General features: G+C 49.7%; 1 protein-coding gene across 3 annotated transcripts in view; it reads left to right on the top strand.

The window, feature by feature from the left end:
• Positions 1-21,625, top strand: part of RHBDL3 (rhomboid like 3) — a 55,880-nt gene extending 34,255 nt beyond the window's left edge. For 2 of the 3 annotated variants that reach the window (XM_015098507.4, XM_027975282.3), the window contains 3 exons: positions 3,675-3,775; positions 14,346-14,406; positions 17,782-21,625. In XM_015098507.4, coding sequence (XP_014953993.2) covers positions 3,675-3,775; positions 14,346-14,406; positions 17,782-18,053 — 434 coding nt within the window. In that variant the 3' untranslated portion in view covers positions 18,054-21,625. The remainder of the gene's footprint in view (positions 1-3,674; positions 3,776-14,345; positions 14,407-17,781) is intronic. The other variant, XM_060395233.1, reaches the window with a different exon arrangement.
• The last annotated feature ends 945 nt before the right edge of the window (positions 21,626-22,570 follow it).

The raw sequence follows: 22,570 nt of genomic DNA, 5'->3' as shown, positions 1-22,570 counted from the left end.
TGTGATAAAGGGTTCACATGTGTTATCTCCTCATCACATTCCTCTGAAGTGGCTACTGACACCCCCATTTTATAGGCAGCTCAAAGAAGTGGAATCACCCTATTTGCTCAGCCAAGAAATCCTAGAACTGGAGTAGAAACGTCCCCAAACCTGTGCCTCTAGCCAATGCTTGAAGCCAAGATGTATCTCACTTCCGATAATGATTATAGGGCTGAATTTAAATACTTTAACATCCAGTCTTGGGACTTCCTTGGCAATTCAGTGGTTAGGACTCAGCTTCCACTGCAGGGGACATGGGTTGAATCCCTGCTCAGAGAACTTAGATCCTGCAAGCCATGTGGTTCGACTCAAAATAGCCCGATCTTTTCTCTGTTTTGCCCAACTTTGATCATAAATTCTGTAGATCAGAAGCCATGGCTGCACCCCTCGGGCCTAGCACAGGGTTTGGCACATGGCAAGCACTAAACGAAAGAGTACCTGCATAAATAAAGTTCTACTGCTTAAAGGTAGGTGTTCTGGCCATTTTTATTTGGATTTGCTTTTCTTTAGCACCCAAGGGCGGAGAAGGCAATGGCAACCCACTCCAGGACTCTTGCCTGGAAAATCCCATGGGCGGAGGAGCCTGGTAGGCTACAGTCCATGGGGTCGCTAAGAGTCGGACACGACTGAACGGCTTCACTTTTACTTTTCACTTTCATGCATTGGAGAAGGAAATGGCAAGCCACTCCAGTGTTCTTGCCTGGAGAATCCCAGGGACGGAGGAGCCTGGTGGACTGCCGTCTGTGGGGTCTCACAGAGTCGGACACGACTGAAGCGACTTAGCTGCAGCAGCAGCAACTAAGGGAGGTGCTGGAGGACACCTGCTTTAAATTTTCCGGGCTAAAATTATCACAGCTGTGCGTTATGGCAAAGTCACCAGTTCATCACTGTGCTGGCATGGACCCAGGGTTTTGGGGGGTGGAAATTCATAGCCCTGACTAGCACTGGTCCTTTGGTTTGCTGCTGGACAGAGGTGTGGCTTGCTTCTCTGTCTTCTGCCTCCCTGACCTCCGTGGGTTCACACTGGACATTTATTGAACTGTCATCCCTTAGCTTTGTCAGGAATCCTCCCTGGCCCTGGCTTCCTACCCCAGAATGGCTTTACTCTGCTGATAAGCATACCAGCCCACATTTCTACTTGACTTTTCCCAGTCCCTCTGAAAATGAAAGTGTTAGTCACGCAGTCCATTGTGACTCTTTGTGACCCCATGGACTGTAGCCGACCAGACTCCTCTGTCCATTGAATTCTCTCCCACCAGACTTCTCTGACCATGGGATTCTCTCCAGGCAGGAATACTGGAGTGGGTAGCTATTCCCTTCTCCAAGGGATCTTCCTGACCCAGGGATCGAACCCAGGCCTCCTGCATTGTAGGCAGATTCTTTACCACCCGAGCCACCAGGGAAGCCCATAGTCCAGGACTAATTTGCAGTCATTTAGGGAAAGTCTCTCTGCCACAAATGGAGGGCAAGTGGGTCTAGATCATTACCTTCTAGATTCTTTTATCAGTATTCAAACCCCAGACCCTGGATCTTAGGCCAAGCCTTGGATTATTCTATTTCTGATCTGGAAGGAACGCTGGAGGTCCCCTCCAGTGAATGGCAAACTTTACTCCCCATGTCTCACCCCCATTCAGCCTGAGCAGCTGTCTGCCCTCTGCTCTGTGGGATAGGGGTGTGGGTCAGGTTTCTTTGAAAAGAGAGTCTTACTGCTTTAACATTGGGCAGACTTAGAACTAACCTCCTCATTTCACAGACATGAAACTGAAGCCCAGAGAATTCAGGGGCTGTGTCCAGGGTCACACAAGTAGCCAGTCCCGTCCCCAGTCGACCATCCTGCCACCATCCAGACTGACCTTTGGCCCTGCCTGGGGTCAGGACTCCCGTCCCTGGATAGGGTGAGGGAAAGGTCAGGGCATGGAGGCTGGACCTTGCCGCCTCCCTGCTCTGGTGGATCCCACTGGGGAAGCCGAAGGAGCAGAAGCTGGGCCCATCTGCAGAGACTCACACGGAGGAAAGAGGCCAGCCTGGGAGCTTCCTCTGTCCAGCGGTAATTAACGAGGAGCACCTTGGAGCCCCTTGGGCCGACAGCCCTGCCCAGCCCTGCAATGCAGCCTCCTCCACCAGCCCCAGCCGGGAGCGTGGGAATCCTTTGTCATGCAGATCTCTGCCTGCCTGCAGGCCACCCTGGGATTTTTTTTCCCCCCCTCCTGTTATATAGGGTTGACCCCATGGCTCAGCAGTTAAAAAAAAAAAAAGTTATCTGACAATAGATCAATACCTAATTAAAGCCGAAGGGGAAGCATGAAAGGGGAGAGGAAAGATTTATAGTTGCTCTGGGAGGGGAGAAGGACTCGGGTGTTCTTAGTTCATGACAGTTTGTGTTTTCCATGAGAGATGACATCCCCCTGGAGACGAAGAACCTGTTGTGGGGAATCTCTTCCTGGTAGGACCGCACTGAGCTCCGAGCCTTGAGAGCCATCGAGTGGGGGCGGCAAGCGATGGGGGGAGAAGGCAGATGACATTGCTGCTACCTCTCCAGGCCCAGGGTGTCAGGTACCCTGGTTCCCAGGCAGGCCCCAGCCTCTTCCTTAGGAGCTGACCCTCCACCCCCATAGGGCCTGCAGAACTTGGCCTTCTGCCTCGCCCTCCTCTCTCCACCCAGGCAGCGACTAATTGGCTCAGGAGCCTGCGGGCATTTTCCAGTGGTGATTTCTGCACACTCACCCCGCCAGCCACCTCTCATCCTCTGAGCCCTGGGTTCTAACTCCCAGTTATTTTTAGTCTCCTGTGTCCTTCCCTGGAAGCCAAGGCATTGATCACACTTAAATGAGACCAGAACAATGCATTGCTCATCTCCTCTCGGCCCAGCTTCCCTCCCAGGACCAAAGTTTCTCATCCTCCAGACCAAGAGTCTGTACCATTCCTTTCCCCCAGGGGGTATGACATCATCCTTCTCTCTTCCCCGGAGCTTCTCAAGGACATTTTTCCTCCAGAGATGCCCAGCTCTAGAGATCCTGTTGGTCTGTTTCACTCGGCTGGAGATGATGCACGGCAGGTTTCTGGGTGCTACTGAGAAAGAGTGAGGGTGGAGGGTGGAGGTTGACAGTTCAGGGAGTGGCTGCTGGAGAGGCCAAGAGGCAGACCGGGACTCATGTCCTGGCTCCAGCCATTCCCACCAGGTGACTGAGGCCTCAGCTTCCTCGTCTCTGCAACGTGGCTGTTAGCGCCTGCCTCAGCGAGTGGGCTGGAGGGTCACACAAAATGTTTGGCAGGTGTCTGACACATAACGCCCCATAAGGGTGGCAGTTTCTGCAAAACTACTGCTACCATTTTCTTGTCATTGCTCAGAACCCTGAGATAGCACCCGGTGAGGCCAGATCGCCAGGCAGATAATCTGGGTTGGAGCTCTACTGTGGACAAGTCATTTCCCTCCTTGAGACTTTGCTTCCCAGTTGTAAAAGAAGTTTGAACCAAATGGCCCTTTGGGTCGTAGATGAATCTTTCAGGAAGCTCCAGGGTGATGGAGCTTTTGCTCTGGAGTCTAAGCCCTTAGGCTGCAGCAGCCCAGCGGCTGGGACTGGGGGTGGGGAGGGACTCCAGCACCCTTGAATTCTCCATCTCTCTCTCTGCACCAGGGTCCTTGGCAGTGTCTGTGGCTGACATGACCGCACCGGTGGTGGGCTCCTCTGGAGGGGTGTATGCGCTCGTCTCTGCCCATCTGGCCAACATTGTCATGGTGAGCACCCCTGTCCCTGAAGTCCTTTCTTGGCCCACCCAACCCCTTCCCCGCCATCACTGGGCCTGGATGTTAATCTACCAGAGTTGGGTTTTAGATTCTCTTCTGTGCTCCAGCCTGGGCTCCGAAAGCCGCGGGCCAGTGGCCAAATTCAAGGACACTTCCTCACCCTCTACCGGGCCACTTCCAATGGGTCCCTTCCGTATATGATTCCAGTTTTCTCCAGCCTGGCTTCGCCTGTCTCCCTATTCCAAGTCTTTGCTACTTGGTGGCTTTAAAAAGTGAAAATTCTTGACCACTAGCACCCATCGAAATTGTAATTCGTTGTTTCTCATACTTTGGTAAAAGTAAAGGGCCTTAGGGGCTTCCCTGGTGGCTCAATAAATAAAAAATCTGCCTGCCAATGCAGGAGACACGGGTTTCATCCCTGATCTGGGAAGATCCCAGATGTCACAGAGCAACTAAGCCCGTATGCCGCAACTACTGAGCCTGTGCTCCTGGGCCTGGGAACCCCAGCTACTGCTCCCACATGCCCTAGGGTCCCCGCTCTGCAACAAGAGGAGCCACCGCAATGAGAAGCCATCACGCCGCAACTACAGAGTAGCCTCTGCTCACCACAACCGGAGATAAGCCCTTGAAGCAGTGAAGACCCAGCACAGCCAAAAATCAGTAAAACTATTAAACAAGAAGTAAAGGGACCTTAGAGATGATCTCACCAAAATTCTCAAATAGGAAAGAAGGCCCTGACAGGTTAAATGATTTGTCCAAAGTCACAATCAAATTGGTGACAAAAATGGGGTCCTGAGCCCACATCTCCTGGCAACCATTTAAGTGTCACTGTCCTCCACCAGCCTGTCACAGTGTCTGGACACCGTCATCCCGGTTCTCAAGTTCTTCTCGCCTTTTCCTGAAAGGCAGTCTAGTGAACTAGCTAACAGCAGGGGCTGTTATTCAGCTTAGATCTGAATGGCAGCCACCTACTTCCTGAAGAGTGACCTTGAGCAAATGACTTCAGTGCTTCGTGCCTCAGTTTCTAGATCTATGAAATGGGGTGGGGTGGGACAAATGAGATACAGTGAAAATAACCGCTTATTGTTAAGTGTTAGCTTCATTCCTGACCCCTCACAGAAGAGGCTGGGGTGGACTCAGAGTAGAGACAGGACCTTCAAGGCAAGAAACTGAAAGCCATCTGATAGTCTTAGAGGAGGCCAAGGAAGACAGCTTCCTTGTTTTGGAAGCGGTCTGAAGTTTGGAGGCTGAAAGAGGAGTTGTTGGCAGTGCTTGGCTAACTCTGCCTGATGCCCCCCACACAGGCACAGCCCAGGTCTTACCTATGTTTTCCCCAGCGCCTGGAATAGGGCTGGACACGTGGCAGAGGGTACCCACTGAATCTGGGGGCAGGCAGGAAGGAAGAACTCGGGGTTAGGGCAGCAGGGACCGTGTCCAGGAAAGGAATGTCTTCTCTTTGGGATCCTCTTGTTCTCTCTTCCCTCCCCCATTACAGTCTTCACCCACGTGGCGGATATTCAGATGCATAGTTACAACAGTTCATAGAGTTCCTCAATTCCCCCACGTCTTATTTAGCCCGCGCTGCCAGGCATGTGGGATCCTAGTTCCCAGACCAGGAATCAAATCCGTGGCCCCTGCAGTGGAGTCTTAACCACTGGACCACCGGGGACTCGCCTCCATTTCTTCTTTATCATTGCTACTGTTGGCTGCCCTGATCCTCAACACCATTCCCTCTCTGTGCACCAAAGTCCTCTTTGTACCCTGAGAGAGAAAGAGAGCTGCTACTGAGGCTGGAAAGCCCATGTGAAGGTGTGTGTGTGTGGGGGGTTGGGGTTGAGGGCAGTAAGTGTGTTTACACACAGGGTGCGTGCCTCGGTCTGCTCAGCACCTGGGAGCCCAGGGCCGCCTCACGTGGCCCTTTAAATGGGTCGTTCTGTATCAGTGCCACCGCTTTCCCCAGACACAGCTTTTCCTCTGAATTCTGCTCCCGCCACTCCCCCCTCCCCCTGCCCCAATTCCTTTCTGCAGGGGGAGGAAATGCCCTCCTCCCCCAGCTGTTCCCCCCAGGATTTGTCGGTGTGGAAGGACATGAACCAGCACAACTGAGAAGGGAGAGTAGGCAGGGCTTCATAACGATGCCCTGTTTCCCCCCTCGCCACCACCTGGGAAGTACTCTGATGTTCCTGGAAGTTCCCCTGGTGAGGGCAAATGCAGGGCCCAGGTGGGGCGTGGGGTTGAGGAGAGGGTAGTTGAGAGCAGTTTTCTTCCAGTTTGTGCTTCTTTCTGCAAGTAGCCAGCGGTGGTGCAGCTGAGCTGTCCCATCCGAGAGCCCAGTGCTCTTCCAGAAGGACATGGCTTTCTCTGGCCAACGGGGAGCTTTGGGGTCCCCTGGAGCGTGACATTTGGTAGCCCTCCTTTAAAAAGCTGTGTGCTGTTTATTGGACAGTGAAGAATGCTCATTTCACTCACTTCCTTCTTAGAAAGGTCAGCTTCTTTTCATCAAGAGGCTACCTTTACCCAAACTAGCTCAGTGCCCAGCAATTCGGAGATGCATTAGGACAAGCCAAATGAAATTGGTATTTCTGTGGGTCAGAAGCATTTCAACCTTGGCAGTTTGAAGTGGTTCAGCCTAATAGATGATGGATTTTTTTTCTCCCCAGAATGTTAGCAAACGTAAGAGGAGAGTTCTTTTTTTTCTTTATTTTTATTTTATATTGGTGCTTTCAAACTGTGGTGTTGGAGAAGACTCTTGAGAGTCCCTTGGACTGCAAGATCAAATCAGTCAATTGTAGAGGAAGTCAACCTTGAATATTCATTGGAAGGACTGATGCTGAAGCTGAAGCTCCAATACTTTGGCCACCTGATGCAAAGAGCCGACTCCTTGGAAAAGACCCTGATGCTGGGAAAGATAGAAGGCAGGAGGAGAAGGGGACAACAGAGGATGAGATGGTGGATGGCATCACTGACTCAATGGACATGAGTTTCAGCAAGCTCTGGGAGATGGTGAAGGAGAGTGAAGCCTGGCGTGCTGCAGTCCATGGGGTCACAAAGAGTCGGACCTGAGTAACTGAATAACGAATAGTTGATTTACAGTGCTGTATTCGTTTCAGGTGTACAGCAAAGTGATTCACTTATACACATATCTGTTCTTTTTCAGTCCTTTTCCCGTATAGGTTATTTCAGAATATTGAGTAGAGTTCCCTGTGCTGCACACTAGGTCCTTGTTGATTAGTTTGTATATAGTAGTGTTATGTACGTTTAGGGGGCTTCCCAGGTGGCACTAGTGGTAAAGAATCTGCCTGCCAGTGCAGGAGACTCAAGAGACATGGGTTTGATCCCTGGGTCGGGAAGATCCCCTGGAGTAGGAAATGGCAACCTGCTCCAATAATCTTGCCTGGAGAGTCTCATGGACAGAGGAGTCTGGCGGGCTACTGTCAATGAGGCAGCAGAGTCAGACACGACTGAGCGACTGAGCTCATACATTTAGACTGTTGATCTTTCATTCCAAAATGAAGATTTGGTCTGCGTGTATATACCCAATAAAGCACCTCATTGGGGCAGAAGGAGAGAGAGCATGCACCTGTCAGGAATGTGGATTTGAGGTCTGGTATTACCATCTATTATGCTGTGAGTTCCTTAACTCCTTAGGGATTCTGTTCTCCCATCTGTAATCCTTTCTTCACAAAGTAGTTGTGAGAAAGACATGAAAAAAATGCATGTGAAAATGTCATTTATGTGGCAGATCAACATACTGGGAGACCCTGTAGGTATATGTGTGTGTATATTAGTTGGTTCAGTTGCTCAGTCGTGTCCGACTCTTTGCGACCCCATGGACTGCAGCATGCCAGGCCTTCCTGTCCATCACCAACTCCCGGAGTTTACTCAAACTCATGTCTATTAAGTTGGTGATACCATCCAACCATCTCATCCTCTGTCGCCTTCTCCTCCTGCCCCCAATCCCTCCTAGCATCAGGGTCTTTTCCAGTGAGTCAGCTCTTCGCATGAGGTGGCCAAAGTACTGGAGTTTCAGCTTTAGCATCATTCCTTCCAAAGAACACCCAGGACTGATCTCGTTTAGGATGGACTGGTTGGATCTCCTTGCAGTCCAAGGGACTCTCAAGAGTCTTCTCCAACGCCACAGTTCAAAAGTGTTTACATATATATATATTTTTTCCTTTTTAACAATTTGTTCCTTTATTTAGGCTGAAACTTTTTATAAAGGTAAAAAATAATTTTCAGGAGGAATATCATCATCATTGCATTTGAGCTATTTTGATTTAAATTTTGCTTATTATTTTTCTTTATTTCTTAGTTGAAGGATAATTACTTTACAGTGTTGTGTTAATTTCTGCCATACATCACCATGAATCAGCCATAGGCATACACATGTCCGCTCCCTACCACCTCCCACCGTCCACTCCTCTAGGCTGTCACAGAGCCCTGGTTTGAGTCCCTGAGTCATATAGCAAATTCCCACTGTCTGTTGCACATACGGTAGCGTCTATGTTTCCCTGCTTCTCTCTCATTGGTCCCACCCCTGCCCCGGTGTCCATGAATCTGTTCTCTGTGTCTGCGTCTCCAGTCCGCCCGGCAAATGGGTTCATCAGTACCGTCTTTCTAGATTCTGTGTGCGTGTGGCATGCTTAGTCGTTCAGTTGTGTCCGACTCTTGCCACACCACAGATTGCAGCCTGCCAGGCTCGTCTGTCCATGGCATTCTCCAGGCAAGAATACTGCAATGGGTTGCCATTTCCTTCTCCAGGGAATCTTCCAGACCCAGGAATGGAAGCCGGGTCTCCTGCATTGCAGGCAGATTCTTTACCAACTGAGCTAGATTCTGTGTATATGGGTTAATATGCGATATTTGTTTTTCTCTTTTTGACTGATTTTACTCTGTGTAATAGGCTCTAGGTTCATCCACCTCATTAGCACTGACTCAAATGCGTTCCTTTTTATAGGTGAGTAATAGTCCATTGTATATATGTACCACAGCTTCTTTATCCATTCATCTGTCCGTGGACATCTAGGTTACTTCCATGTCCTAGCTATTGTAAATAGCACTTCAGTGAACATCGGGGTAACGTCTTTTTCAATTATGGTTTTCTTAGGGTGTATGCCCAGTAGTGGGATTGTTGGGTCATGTGATAGTTTTATTCCTATGTATATGTTTTATACATATTCTTTAATTACAAATTCCAGCAGATGTCTGCACAGGGAATAATCTGAAAATGTGTACTTTATGCTTCAGATACATAACAGAAAAATGTCGAACCCTTCTGTTCTCAGGACTGTACTTAAGTGAAAGAGTCTGCCTGAAATGAAAGCGTGTCCTATTTTTCATAAAAAAAAAAAAAAAAGGCACTTTGAGTTTCAAAAAGCTTGTTTACATCAAGGGATTAAATCTAGAAAATATTTCAACAAACGATCTGGATGGCATTAAAGACCTGCAATCAGGACTTCTTTTTGAAATTCTAGAAGTGTAAAGACACACATAATTGAATAATTTATTAATTGCTTTTTGCTGTGGCCCATAGAGCAGACTTTCATTTTTAAATATACAAGGTATTTTCTTATACTTTGCCCCATTCAATAGATGTTTTTCTAAAACGTTTTGAGATCTAAATTTTCACAAATTGAACCGTACTGTCAAAGCACAGGAGAGATTGTTGTCTGAAAGTCGCAGAAGATTGCTGTGTTACAAGGTTCAGTTTATTAAGTAAAAAGCCTGCTGTAGGATTTTTACTTAATGACATCTAATTTTATCTGTGTCATGCTTTCTTGTTTCCTGTGTTGGGTTTTCGTGAAGTGATTTGACAAGAAGTTGTTTCCACTGGGGGTATGTAAAGCAGTCTGGGAACAGAACCTCCCGCCTGGGTTTCAGCCTGTGAGCTCTTAGCTGGTTGGGTGAGCAAGATGCTGAGAGGCCTGGTTCCCATCTTGTTTGCTGTTGGTGAGTTACCATCTCACCCTGCAAGGCTCTGGGAGAGAATGAAATTAAAGGACCTGAAAAAAGTATATATTCCCCAGGGGCCTGCAGGCTTTTCAACATTTATAGCAGCAGCAGTGCTGGCGCTGTGTGAGATTTTTTCCCCTTCTCCTGTTGTTTCACTGTGCTTATTTTATTGGAGGGAATAATGGGGAAGGGGGTGGGAGACGAGGCAGCTGGTGCAAAAGAGTGACTTTCTAGTTTAACCCCTCAGCTGCTGGGAGGCTGGTCACTCACTGACTGTTCACTCAGCTTTGGGGGGCAGCTGGGTTCAGCCGGCAGGGACAGACAGCACAGACAGACAGAGCATAACCTTGCCTTGGAAGTGTGGGCAAACAGAGCCCTGGACTGGGAACCTTGTCAAGCTTGACCTTAACTCACTGTGACCTTGCCCTAGCCCCGCCTTGACCCTCAAGTGCAGATGAGAGGGTGTGACTGGATCAGCTTGGCAGACTCCAGCATCTTTCGGGGCCAGGCAGGTGTGGTGGATGAGGCTGGCCCGGGGCGGTGTGTGTGAGGGGGTGTGGGGTAGGAGCAGGGCACCCATGTGGGAAAACTGGAGTTCCCTGGCTTCATCCAAGGTCATTGAGATTCTGCAGAATTACTTTTTTAAAATTTTTATACAATTTTTACAAATAACTCACTTGTTTTGTTTGGGGCTGTGCTGGGTCTTTGTCGCTGTACACAGGCTTTCTCTAGTTGTGGTGCCGGGGCTTCTCATCGTGGTGGCGGCTCTTACTATGGATCTCGAGCTTTAGGCGCATGGGCTTCAGTGGTTACGGCACACGGGCTCAGCTTCCCTGTACCGTGTGGGATCTTCCCAGCTCAGGGATCGAACTCGTGTCCACTGCACTGGCAGGAGAATTCTTAACCCCCAGCTTCCCAGGCAGCGCAGTGGTAAAGAATCTGCCTGCTGGTGCAGGAGATGCAGGTTCAGTCCCTGAGTCGGGAAGATCCCCTGGAGGAGGCTCCTGAAGTCAGATGGACTCACTGCCTGCAAGAGTGGCAACCCACTCCAGTATTGCCTGGAGAATCCCATGGACAGAGGAGCCTGGTGGGTGAACGTCCATGGAGTTGCAAAGAGTCAGACTTGACTCAGCACACAGGCATGATTTGCACGCTTCTTAACCACTGGGAAGTCCATTTTTGTACAATTTTAAAAGGTTACTTTCCATTTACAGTTATTACAAAATATTGCCTATATGGCCTGTGTGAAACAAAACATCGCTGAGCCTGTCTTAGCCCCAGTCGTTTGCACCTTCCACTCTCCTACCCCAATCTGCCCTCCCACTGGTCGCCGCTGGTTTGTTTTCTGTATCTATGAGTCTACTTCCCTTATGTTCTGTCCACTAGTCTGTTATGATTTTTAGATTCCACGTGTAAATGATATCATACAGTATTGGTCTTTCTCTGACTTATTTTACTTAGCAGAGATTCCGAAGGTTTAAAACCGTTCTGCAAGGCGAACTCACTGTCTTTGCCGCAGGTCTGGATACTATCAGACGTTTAGATGGATGACCCTTACCGCGTTCCAGTCTGTGTTCTTTTTATACATATTAATTCATTTCACCTTCGTCACAATGAGGTGGGCAATGAGGTACGCACTGTTACCTCAAATTTATAAACAAGGACCCTAGCAGAAAGGAATTCTGAGTCATCCCAGTGGTGATCTGGCCAGACCAAAAATACAGACGGTACTTTTTAAGGCAAATCCCAGGTAGGACCCAGAGAGGTGTGGACCTCAGCTGAAGGAGAGTATGACCAATACATCCTAAACTTACTTTACCCCAAAGTATCAGTCAGAACCCAGGGAAAGAGACATGAAGTAAAATATCCAGAGGGCTTTTATGAGGAAAGGGATATTAGAAGTGTTCCGCATCACTTTTTTTTAAGAGTGGTCAGTACATTCATATCATAGTGCAATACAAATCACCATCTATCTTCAGAACTCTTTCCATTTTGCAGAACGAAAACTCTATACCCTTTTAACAACAGCTTCCATTCCTCTCTCCCCCACCTCCTGGCAACCTTTAATCTATTTTCTATCTCTGTGAATTTGACTCCTCTGTACCTCCTATAAGTGGAATCAAATGCTATTTGTCTTTTTGGGAGTAGATTATTTCACTTAGCAGCATATTATCTTTAAGGTTCATTTAAGTTTGGCATGAGTCTTAACTTCTTTCCTTCTGAAGGCTGAGTAATATTCCACTGAGTGGCTAGCCCACCTTCTATTTCTCTGTTCATCTCTCCATGGACGCTTGATTTGCTTCCACTGTTTTGGCTGTTGTGAATTACACTGCTGTGAATGTGGGTGTCACTGTTAAGAGAGAATGAAGACCCGTGGGTGGACATCACAGGGAGGCAAAGCCTGGCTGGACAATGGCAGGAAGAACTTTTCCGTGACCCTTTCCTGGGGCTGCTCCAGGAGCTGGGGAGCTCCCCGTCACAGGGGCTTCTTGGCAGGGGTGTCCCTATGGGAGGAGATGGCCCATCAGATGATTCCCAAGGTCCATCCCATCCTAAGGCTTCCTCTTAGAGAGGAGCCGAGGGGCTACCCACCTTCAGCCAACTGAGGCAGCTCGGACTGGGTTGCCAGATCCAATGGAAGGCACCAACTGCTGTTCTGTTCCCTGTCCCCCAGCGAGAGTCCCCTGTGGGCAAACCCCAGCGGGGGACAACATTGTCCTGCCATCTGCTTCTGAGTATAGAACATGTCAGCAGGCAGAGACCAGACTTTCCTACCTGAAGAGGGACCGGGTATCACTCACCTCACCTTTTTTTCTTTTTTTTTGGTTGCAGCATGTGGGATCTTTAGTCATGGCATGTGGGATCCAGTGCCCTGACTAGGGATCAAATGTGGGCCACCTGCCCTGGGAGCTCAGTCTTAGCCACTGGGCTACCGGGGAAGTCCCTCACCTTGCTTTTTGTGAAGAAAGACATGCTGATCACTGAGGAATAATGGGAAAGAGGGAGGAGAAGGGCAGAGAGCTGAGTGTGCAAGATTTCTGTCTTTGGGACAGCGTCCGTCCATCCCGCTTGGTCCACTGAAGCCGTAGACGTTGCTGTCCATGCCAGTGTTCAGGAGCCTGGTCAGATCTCATGCATGGGTCCCCCTCTTTCAGAGGAGTTCAAGATGTGCCCTTGAGCTGGGCCTGGGCCAGGCAGCAAAGGCAGGGGGAGGTGGGTGGGAGAAAACAGAAGCGGGGCATCCCCTCTTGCCTCCTCCCCCAAGACTGATGTTTTCCAGGGAGATTCCGGGCTCCTTTCTGCTTCTGGGTAAATGGAATGGAGCTTTGAAAGCACCGCAGGAGTGCCCCTCAAAGGAGCCCTGTGGCGAAGTCTTTTGTAAAGTGAACAGTCCTTTTGTAAGGTGAATAATTGTGCTCTGATTATCTGCTTTGGAGGGTCAGAGTGTTCAGAGATTCTCAGGGGAAAGAAGGATTTGTCTGAAGGCCATCTGGCCCACCCCGTTTCCAATGCTTGATTCACTCGAGCACCCGCTCTGAGTGATGCGAAGCCCCCATGTGGACCCCTCTGTGATGGGAAACTCACCATCCCATGGATCATTCCATCTTTGGACAGCTCAGCTGATTAGAAATGGCAGCTTATCCTGAGCTTAAAAAGAAAAGTCTCTCTCTGAAGTTTTATCCGGTGTCTCTGCTTACAGGTTACACTAAATATGCCTTTTGCTTGTGTTGACTCACTTGATAGCTGACCGCAGTGACCTTGACCTCCCCCAAGTCTTCTCCTCATTTGTTTCTCAGATGCAGGATTTTGAGTTCTCCTATCGTCCTGATGGTTCGTTCTGTTTTGACTTGGCTTGCTTTGCTGGCCTGCATCGCTTTGTAACCATGAGACCTAGCAGCTGGGGCAACATCCAGATACCTGTCTGTGTCGTGGAGACAGGGACTCGTGTCTCCCAGGATCTAGAGTCTCTTCCTATGTTGGCACAGCTCCAGAGCTTTTATGACAGTAACAAACCTACCAACCCCTAAAATCTCAAAGCCGTGCTGGGAGTATGCCACAACCACTTCATTCAGGATTTAATAGAGATGATTTCTTTTTAAACTCCATCTTTATTTTTATTGTACTCCAACTCTTTTAGCATTTCCTCTGTTTACAAATTTTCTTTTTTTAATTTTTAAAACTATTTATTTGCACATTTATTTGTTTGACTGTGCCAGGTCTTAGTTGCAGCATACAGGATCTTTAGTTGTGGCATGCAAACTCTTAGTTGTACCATGCGGGATCTAGTTCGCTGACCAGGGGGTGAACGCTGGCCTCCTGCATTGAGAGCATGGAGTCTTAACCACTGGGCCACCAGGAAAACCCCACGAATTTTATTTTTAAATTTATTTTTGGCCTCTCTCTTCAGCTTGTGGGATCTTAGTTTCCCGATCAGGCAACAAACCTGAGCCCTTGGCTGTGAAAGTGTGGAATTCTAACCACTGAACCACCAGGGAATTCCCAGAGATGACTTTTTTAAATGTCAGCTTTTCCTAGGCTGGCTACCTCTGCAGAGAAGTGGTCTGATCTGAAACTAATGAAACTCTCTCTTTTTTTTTTTTTTTCCCAGAACTGGTCAGGCATGAAGTGTCAATTCAAGCTGCTGCGGATGGCTGTGGCCTTGATCTGTAGTAAGTTCTAATAGGGCTGGCTGGGGAAGGGGGACCCTGTACCAGTCCTGGGGGATGTAGAGATGGCACAGTCCCTGCTCTTTAGGGACTTGTGGTCAAAAAGAGAAGGGAAACATGTCCACAGTGTGGAAAGAAGTGGGGGTTACAGGAGGGTCTGACCTACAGTGCTGCTCCCTGACCTACTTTTCACAGACATAGACTGTGCGGAGAGGAAAGTCCACGTGGGATGAGTTTCTAGCTTAATGGTCAGATCAAGAAAAATAACCTTTTAGGGCTTTTATTTCTTTTGGTTTAAAAAAATTTCTGGTTTCAATATTTTTATTTAAAAATGTTTTTCCTTCCGGTTTTATTGAGATAAAATTGACACATGGCCCTGCATGAATTTCAGGTGTACAGCCTGATGATTTGACTTATATACATTATGAAATGGTTAGTACCATCAGCTTAGCGAACATCCATCATCTCGTATAGTTGAAGAATTAAAGAAATTGAAAAAAAAATTTTTTTTTCCTTGTGAGAAAAGTAATTTCTTAACCTTTTGGGTCATGGAGTCGATCCTTTGAGATCTCCTACTGGAAACTCAGGATTACTTTCCAGAAAAAGGCACATATGAGCGAGCTCACATCGGCATGCATACATACACACACTCTGAAAGTTGTAGTTTAGCAAATTCACAAGCTATCGCTAATCCACGAACCCTTGAACAGGTGTGATGAGGGCCTTCGTTGAGAGAAGACAGTCTACCTGCAAAGGACATTTTGAGTGTGAAAGAAAAGACAGGTGTTCACCAGGTAGACAGGATGCAAGAGGCCACTTCAGGTGCAGCAGAAACAAAGATGCAGAAGAGTGAAGGGTAAAGGCTGGCAAGTTGGTTAAGACTGACCCACGAGGTTTAGGACTGAGTGTGATTGTGTCAGAGATCACTGGAGTCAGACCATGGGGGGATTTAAATGCAAAGAGAAAAACTGGGCTTCATCCCCAGATGCACTAGGAGGCCAGTGGGGGGCTTTAAATGAGAGAGATGTTGACAGTTTTGAGTTTTCAGTGACTCATCAGACTGCAGTGTGGAGGGGGAGGTGTGTGCAGGGGATGAGACCAGAGGCCAAGAGGTTCATTCTGAGATGGAAAGAGATGAGTCTGAACAGAAGAGAGAAGAGGGACACACAAACTCGCATTCAGTCCCCAGAACATGGTTATGAAGAGCGGATTGCTTTTAGGCTTAATTTACAGGCTCAGAACATGAAGGTCAACCCCCTACAGGTGGTAGAGGCAGAATTCAGAGTGAGCCTGTGCTGTCTCTAATGCCCTGCACTTTCGCCAGGCTGGGCAGGAGCTTCGGGACTATCTCTATCTGGGTCAGCCACTTGGTTTGTGGGGAAGAGGAAAAACTGAGCCAGAACAGATATGGAATGGATAAGGGGCCCCAGGTGGGCTCCACTTAAATCCACTTCCACATCCTTTGTACCCCATGGCTTTTAGGGTCCTCTGGTCTCTGTTTCCTGGATGGGGTTGGAGATTTCTAATCCCAGAAAGGGCCTTCCAGCTCTAAAACTCACAGAATCTTTGAATCAGGGTCTGGGGGCGGCAGGAAGTGGGGGAAGGCTGTGGGAGGCAGTGGGCTAGGAGCTAGGGGGAGCATAGCTTCCTCATCTGCTCAGACTGAATTCGTCTGTTTGTAAAAAACAGCAGAGTCATGAGTCTTACAGTTAAAAGAATACAACCTGGGGACTTCCCTGGTGGACCAGTGGTTAAGACTTCTCCTTCCAGTGCAGGGGCTGCAGGTTAGATCCCTGGTTGGGGAGCTAAGATCCTACATGTCTCCTGGAAAAAAAAGAAAAAACAGAACATAGAACAGAATTGTAACATATCCAATAAAGACTTTAAAAAAGGGTCCACATAAAAAAATTTTGTTTTAAATAAAATAATCTAACTACAAGCATTATAAAAACTAAAATGCTGTTTTGGAACTGAGACCAGTGTCACTCCAACCTCCCTTGGGGACTGCAGGGCCTGCAAGGCAAAGGCAGGAAGATGCCCTGGGACCCGGGGAGGCGGGAGGAGGTAAGGATGTGTGTCCCTCGCCACTCCTTTTCCGCCATCTATTGGCCATCCCTGGGGTTGCAGGGCCCAGGCCTGGAAGCTTAGGCAATTCCCCGGGGAATGAACATCCTTGGAGGTGCTAGCATCTCTGGGGTGGTTAGGGTGGAGAGAGGCACCCTGGTTTAATTAAATGGTAACCTAACAAGGTTCTTTGGGTGATAGGTAATAAAATGGCACTTATCCCTTCAAGAGAGTACATCCCCGTTGAATTGGCCAAGCCGAGTTTGCACAAGAAGGATGGATTGAAGAGCGGGATGGGGGCATTTTAGACTCTGTTAAGATTACATTCTAACACTTTGTTGAGATTATTTATTTCCGTTCCTTCTTTGCCCTTCTCTCCCTTCATCGCTTCCTTTCAACCACAAAAGCACCAGCTCTGAGGGTTCTTCAGGGTTTAGAGCTAGTACATGAGGACACTTAGTAAACTGTAAAGGGCTCGCACACACTGAGATTCTTGCTGATGTCCCAGCAGTGTAGCCGGGTATGTAGAGTCTGAGACTTTATACAGGTGGGGAAACTAAGCCTCCAGGACGCATGACTGCAGGGGTGCAGGCCCTTTGGCCTTCTGCACAGAGCTGTCCCCTCGGCCTTAGGGTCTTCTCTCTCTTTTTAAGATTTTTTTCTTGATATGGACTATTTCTAAAGTATTTATTGAATTTGTTACAGTATTTTGTGTTTTTGAATTTTTGGCCACGAGAGCTGTGGGCCCTTAACTCCCTGCCTTGAAAGATGAAGTTTTAACCACTGGACCACCAGGGAAGTTCTGGGTCTTCTCTTGATATTCAAATGTCCCTCCTTTAGGAAGATTTGGCCTGATTCTCCAAACTAAAGAATCCCCTTCTTGAAACACAACCTTGATTTTAAATCACCTATTTTTTTGTCTTCCCGTGGGGTTTCTTTTGAGCTTCCCTGATAGCTCAGTTGGTAAAGCATCCGCCTGCAATGTAGGAGACCCCAGTTAGATGCCAGGGTTGGGAAGATCCGCTGGAGAAGGGAAAGGCTACCCACTCCAGTATTCTGGCCTTTTACTGGATTATCTTACTATGTAGTTATATGCTGGTTGATCACCAGATTCTGTAAGCCCTGGGAGAACAGTAGTGTGTTTGCTGTCTTCATGATTATATTTCCAGTGCGCACAGCAAACAGTGCTTGGCCTGTTGGGTAGTGAAAGAATTAGTGGCTGGATGACTGCGTGGCTGGCTGGAGTGCAAGACCTCTCGTTCAGCTCCCGCCCCGTGCCCTCCGGTGACCTGCCTGTGCTTCCTCCCCTTGCAGTGAGCATGGAGTTTGGACGGGCCGTGTGGCTGCGGTTCCACCCGTCAGCTTACCCTCCTTGTCCTCACCCGAGCTTCGTGGCGCACTTGGGTGGCGTGGCTGTGGGCATCACCCTGGGTGTGGTGGTCCTGAGGAACTACGAGCAGAGGCTGCAAGACCAGTCGCTGTGGTGGATTTTCGTGGCCATGTACACCGTCTTTGTGCTGTTCGCCGTCTTCTGGAACATCTTTGCCTACACCCTGCTGGACTTGAAGCTGCCGCCGCCCCCCTAAAGGCCTGAAGGACCTTGGTCTGGGAGAGGAGGGAGCAGCAGCATCAGCCTAAAGCAGCTGTATTCTTTTTCTCATCACCAGCTCAGTGAGGCCAGAGAGGAGAGGACAAGAGATGCTGGGCTGCGGTAACATTTGTGTTCAGATCTGAACAGACAGTGGAGGCCTTTTTCTGAAGGCACCTGCTGGAGGAATTGGATGTAGCTTCTGTAGTTCTGAGGACCTCAGGCCAGGGCAAAGGCCTGGGGTGAGGTGAGAAGGGCCGTCCCCTTGGGCTGGGCATGTCCCATGTGTTCAGGGACACAGGCTGGGCAGCAGCCTTCTCCTTCATCCACCACCCAGAGGTACCTAAGAGTGGAAGGAAGGCCCGCGGCTGTAGTAGCCAGGCAGGCCCTGTCCAGCCCAGAGGTCGCTATGGGCCAGGACGTGTTCCCTCCATAGCTGTTGGGTATGGAGCTCTGGATTGGAAGGGGGCCTGGTGGTGGAGGATGGTCAACTTTGGTGTGGGCTGGGGGTACCCAAGATGCCCTCCCATGCCTGTCGCTGGGCACTGGGGTGCCCACCAGTGGGGCTCTCTCTCAGGCCTGGAGAGAGCAGAGGGAGATCCTACAGCCAGGGCCCCCCTTCCCCCTCCTTGCCCTCGGGGTACATGTGAGAGGAACCTGATGAGGGAGGCAGTAACTTTTTTCAGGGCTTCCCCAATAGCTCGGATGATAAGGAATCTGCCTGCCGTGCGGGAGACCCAGGTTCGATCCCTAGGTCGGGAAGATCCCCTGGAGAAGGGAATGGCTACCCACTCCAGTGTTCTTGCCCATCCGGCAAGACTGTAGCCCACCAGCCTCCTCTGTCCATGGGATCACAAAGAGTTGAACAGGACTGAGCGACTTTCACTTTCATTCCCCTCCTCACACCCCTAGCGGGAAGGGAAGGGTATCAGCTTCAGACTTCTCCCGGGTGCTGACGTCTCACACCAGTGTCTGGACATCCATCCCCTTTTGTTTAGGGTCTTTTCCTCCCCTTCCACTGCCCACAGCCCCCAGTGCGCCTGTCCTCTGCTTACAGAGCCAATGTTCTGGTACATGTGTGTGTGTGTGTGTGTGTGTGTGTGTGTGTGTGTGTGTGTGTGTGTGTGTGTGTGTGTGCGTGCGTAAACACATATGTGGCTTGGTGGGCAGATGCACGTGTGATGGGAAAGACGATGTGAGGCCCCCTGGAGGCTGCAGAGGAAACCTGCACAGGGTGGAGGCTGTTGGGGAGGCCACCTGAGAGGAAGGGGGCACTGAGAGATAGGAAGCTCACCCCCTTCTTCCCCATCCCCATTCCTCCCGGGTGCCTCACTGAGAATCCCTGACCAGCGGGAGACTACTGCTGTGGAGGGAGACCTCCGGCACTTCCAAGGACCTTGAGGATGCTGAGGTTTCCCTCCCCTTTGCCACGTTCTGCTCTGACTCCTGTCTAGAGGAGCCTTCCTGTCGGAAAAGATTCTGTTGTGTCTCCCTTAGGAGGGAAGGAGCTTTGGAGGTGCAGGAAAGGCTGGAGCAGGAATGTTGGGGCCAAGTATCCTTTCAAAGTTGGGGGGCCCAGGGATTCCAATTCAGACAGGAAACTGCTCCTGGAGAAGAATTGGTGGGTGCTTGGGGGAATATTGCAGGTGAAGAGGACAGCCCTCTGATGCTCAGAGCTGGGAGGGCACGTGGAGATGGTCAAATCTGCGCCCCCACCCCAAAACAAGTGGCAGAACAGGGCTGAGGCAGCGATCCGCTGCAGGACCTGGTGCCCACTCTGAGGGGAGGGTGTGGGGAGCGTGGCTTTTTACGAACTGTGTCTTTCTGCTGCCCTGGGAACTCCCTACACGGACAGCCCAGAGGGCTGTGTTCCTGCAGGAACGGGGCCACCACAAGCCTGTCAGAGCCCTGACTCTGCTGAGGTCCAGAGTCAGCCAGGCCGGCTATTCAGGGGTCTTGGGCCACTGTGATCACCCATAAATGGGCAGGGTCTTCCTACCCCGGGACACCCCTACTCACTCCCGGGCTACGCCAAGCCCTTCCCTGTCTTGGCCCAACGATGGATTGTTCTGGTCCCCACGTATGGCTCCTGAGGCCACACTACACTTGTGCCAATGCTGTGCTAAGGACTCCTGGGGGGATGCGCCCTGGTCTCTGGCTGAGCCGTGCCAGTCTGTCCCTGCCAGCCATCCTCCGCCCTCCTGAGGGCCAGGTGTGGTCAGAAGAGTGAGCTTCTTAGGAGAGGAGACTGAGCTGGAAGGGAGGCCGAGAGGACATGGGCAGAGATGGGGGTGGGGGGGTCTCTGTTGTGGGCTGCCATCCCTGCTAACCCTGAGTGATGCTGTCCCTTCTGGGAGCGACAGAGGCTGCTTGTGCCCTGCTGGGAGGCAGGGCATCACCTCTCTCCTGGCACCTGAGCGCTCTGGGATGTGGTGGAGGAAGCGGAGACACTTCTGCCTTTATCTGGTGTGGTCTAGAGTGGGGGGCTTCCTCTCAGGTATGGGAAGACTGAACCGCAAGAGTCTAGAAAGCCCATCAGGGAAGCACTCAGTTCCTTCAGGGCTTCAGATGGAAGCTTGTTACTGAGAAGTACTGCATCAGGCGGAGGTGTGGAGTCTTGGGCTGTGAGGCCTGGGATGCACTAAGGGCTCCTCTACGCCCCGCGCCACCAGCCCCAGCTGCTCCTGGTCCACAAGCAACCTTGAAGTTCTTTGTTGTGCTCAACGCCCACCTCCGCCGCCTCTCCCGACCACCGCGTCCAAGCAGGACCACGCAGTGGTGGCAGAAGTCACTTCAGACGCCCCAGGTCTCCAGCCCAGCGCCGGCAGACAGCTGTCCGGTAAGAAAGGTTTACTTCTGGGGGTCTGGCTTCCGCCCGGGCAGGCCCCTCTGTTCCCACGTTCCCTCCTCATCCAGTATGGCTACCTGATCTGGTGCTGAGAAGCAGAAGGTGGAGAGAATCTTCAGGCTGTGGAAGCCAGTCAGCCTTTTATCCACAGGCTTCAGACACTGAAAACTGAAGGTTTCCCAAACAGCAGCCCCGGACTCACCCCCTCCTTACATGGAAGAGGAATCACAGAAACTGGGGAAAGGAAAACGGACCTTCCAAGGAGAAATTTCATTTTAGTGACACCACTTATCATTAGTTTTTTAATTAGGGAAAGCTCTTGGATGAGGTGCTTTTGCCAGCTCACAGGGTTCTCAATTTCCATGAGAACCATTCTTGGCTAGAGGATTAGGGGAGTCAGTGCTCACCAAGCCTGGATCTCCCTGCAGTGTCGAGTTTCGTTTGCAAATAATGCTGATTCCCGGGTGCAGTGGAAAACCCTTTCCTGGCATCTTTCATGTTCCCAGTGCTGGCCGGAAAGCTCCAATATTCCTCTGCCTTAAAAAACTGCCCAGCCCAACACCTGTCTTCCCCCTCCCAGGACTGGAGTAGGTGGAAAAAAAAAAAAACCCACAAGCTGCAGTGTTTGTTTCTAAATATTTTTGTATCGTGTACATTCTGTATATTTTTGTTGTAACATATTATTTGAGCACAGATTCCATTAAAGATTTTTTTTTCTTTAAGTCATTGGTTATACAGTTATTTTCACCAGTTTCACCGGTTACTCGGGAAGGGCTGGCACTGGAGCCTGTTTCATCTCGATCTGGGTTAGGGTTGGGGAGGCAGTGAGGGTGGACGACAGTGGGGGTGGGTCTGTGATGTATGCCCTACGGATGGGGCATCCGTGCTCAGCACTGGTCTTTCCAACTTGGTAGTTCTTAACCTTTCTTGAATACAGTTCTTTTGAGTGGTTGATGAAAGCTGTGATTTTTCTTCCCATAAAAATGCACAGACAGACAATTCTATGTATAATTTAGAGGGAAAGGGCTATGAATAAGGAAACTCATCTAGGGTTTCAGGTCATGAACCTCTGTGCCAGCCGTCCTGGTGGGTGCCTGGCCTTCCCCTTCCACCCTTACACTGTACCCCAATGAGAGCTTAATATTCTATTATTGGATGAGTCTTCTTCAGAATATCCTAGACACTTCCTTCATTACCCCAATAGCCTAGTCTTTAGGTCTTTTTCTTCTTTTTTGCCATGTGCCCTGACTAGGGATTGAACCCATACCCTCTGAATTGGGAGCATGGAGTCTTAACCGCTGGACCACCCGGCAAGTCCCTAGGTCTTTCTAGGGGATGTCAGCATCCTGATCCTAAAACAGGAATAGGAATGTCCTTGGGGTGAAAGCACGGACAGTTCACTTCCAGAAGGGGAAAATAAGAGGAGAGCAAATGTTAAAGGTATTCTGGTGCTTGGTATGTTTAATAATCAAGTGGGCTTTGAGTGGGTGAAGCCTGAGAAACCATCCTCACCAGTTTCTCTAAGCTAATGGCAGTGTATGTAGTTTGGCCATTCACAGCTTTCAGTGGAGGATTAAACTACCCTGTTAAAATTCAGGGTATGGGAGTTGTTTCCGATCATGTTTTCATATCAGTTTCTTGTGTATAATTTGCAAATATTTCTACAT

This window comes from Ovis aries, chromosome 11 (genome assembly GCF_016772045.2).
Source record: "Ovis aries strain OAR_USU_Benz2616 breed Rambouillet chromosome 11, ARS-UI_Ramb_v3.0, whole genome shotgun sequence".
In the NCBI taxonomy this organism is placed as follows: Eukaryota; Metazoa; Chordata; class Mammalia; order Artiodactyla; family Bovidae; genus Ovis; species Ovis aries.
Note: the sequence above shows the minus strand (reverse complement) of the source record. Positions and strands in the feature narration are given on the sequence as shown.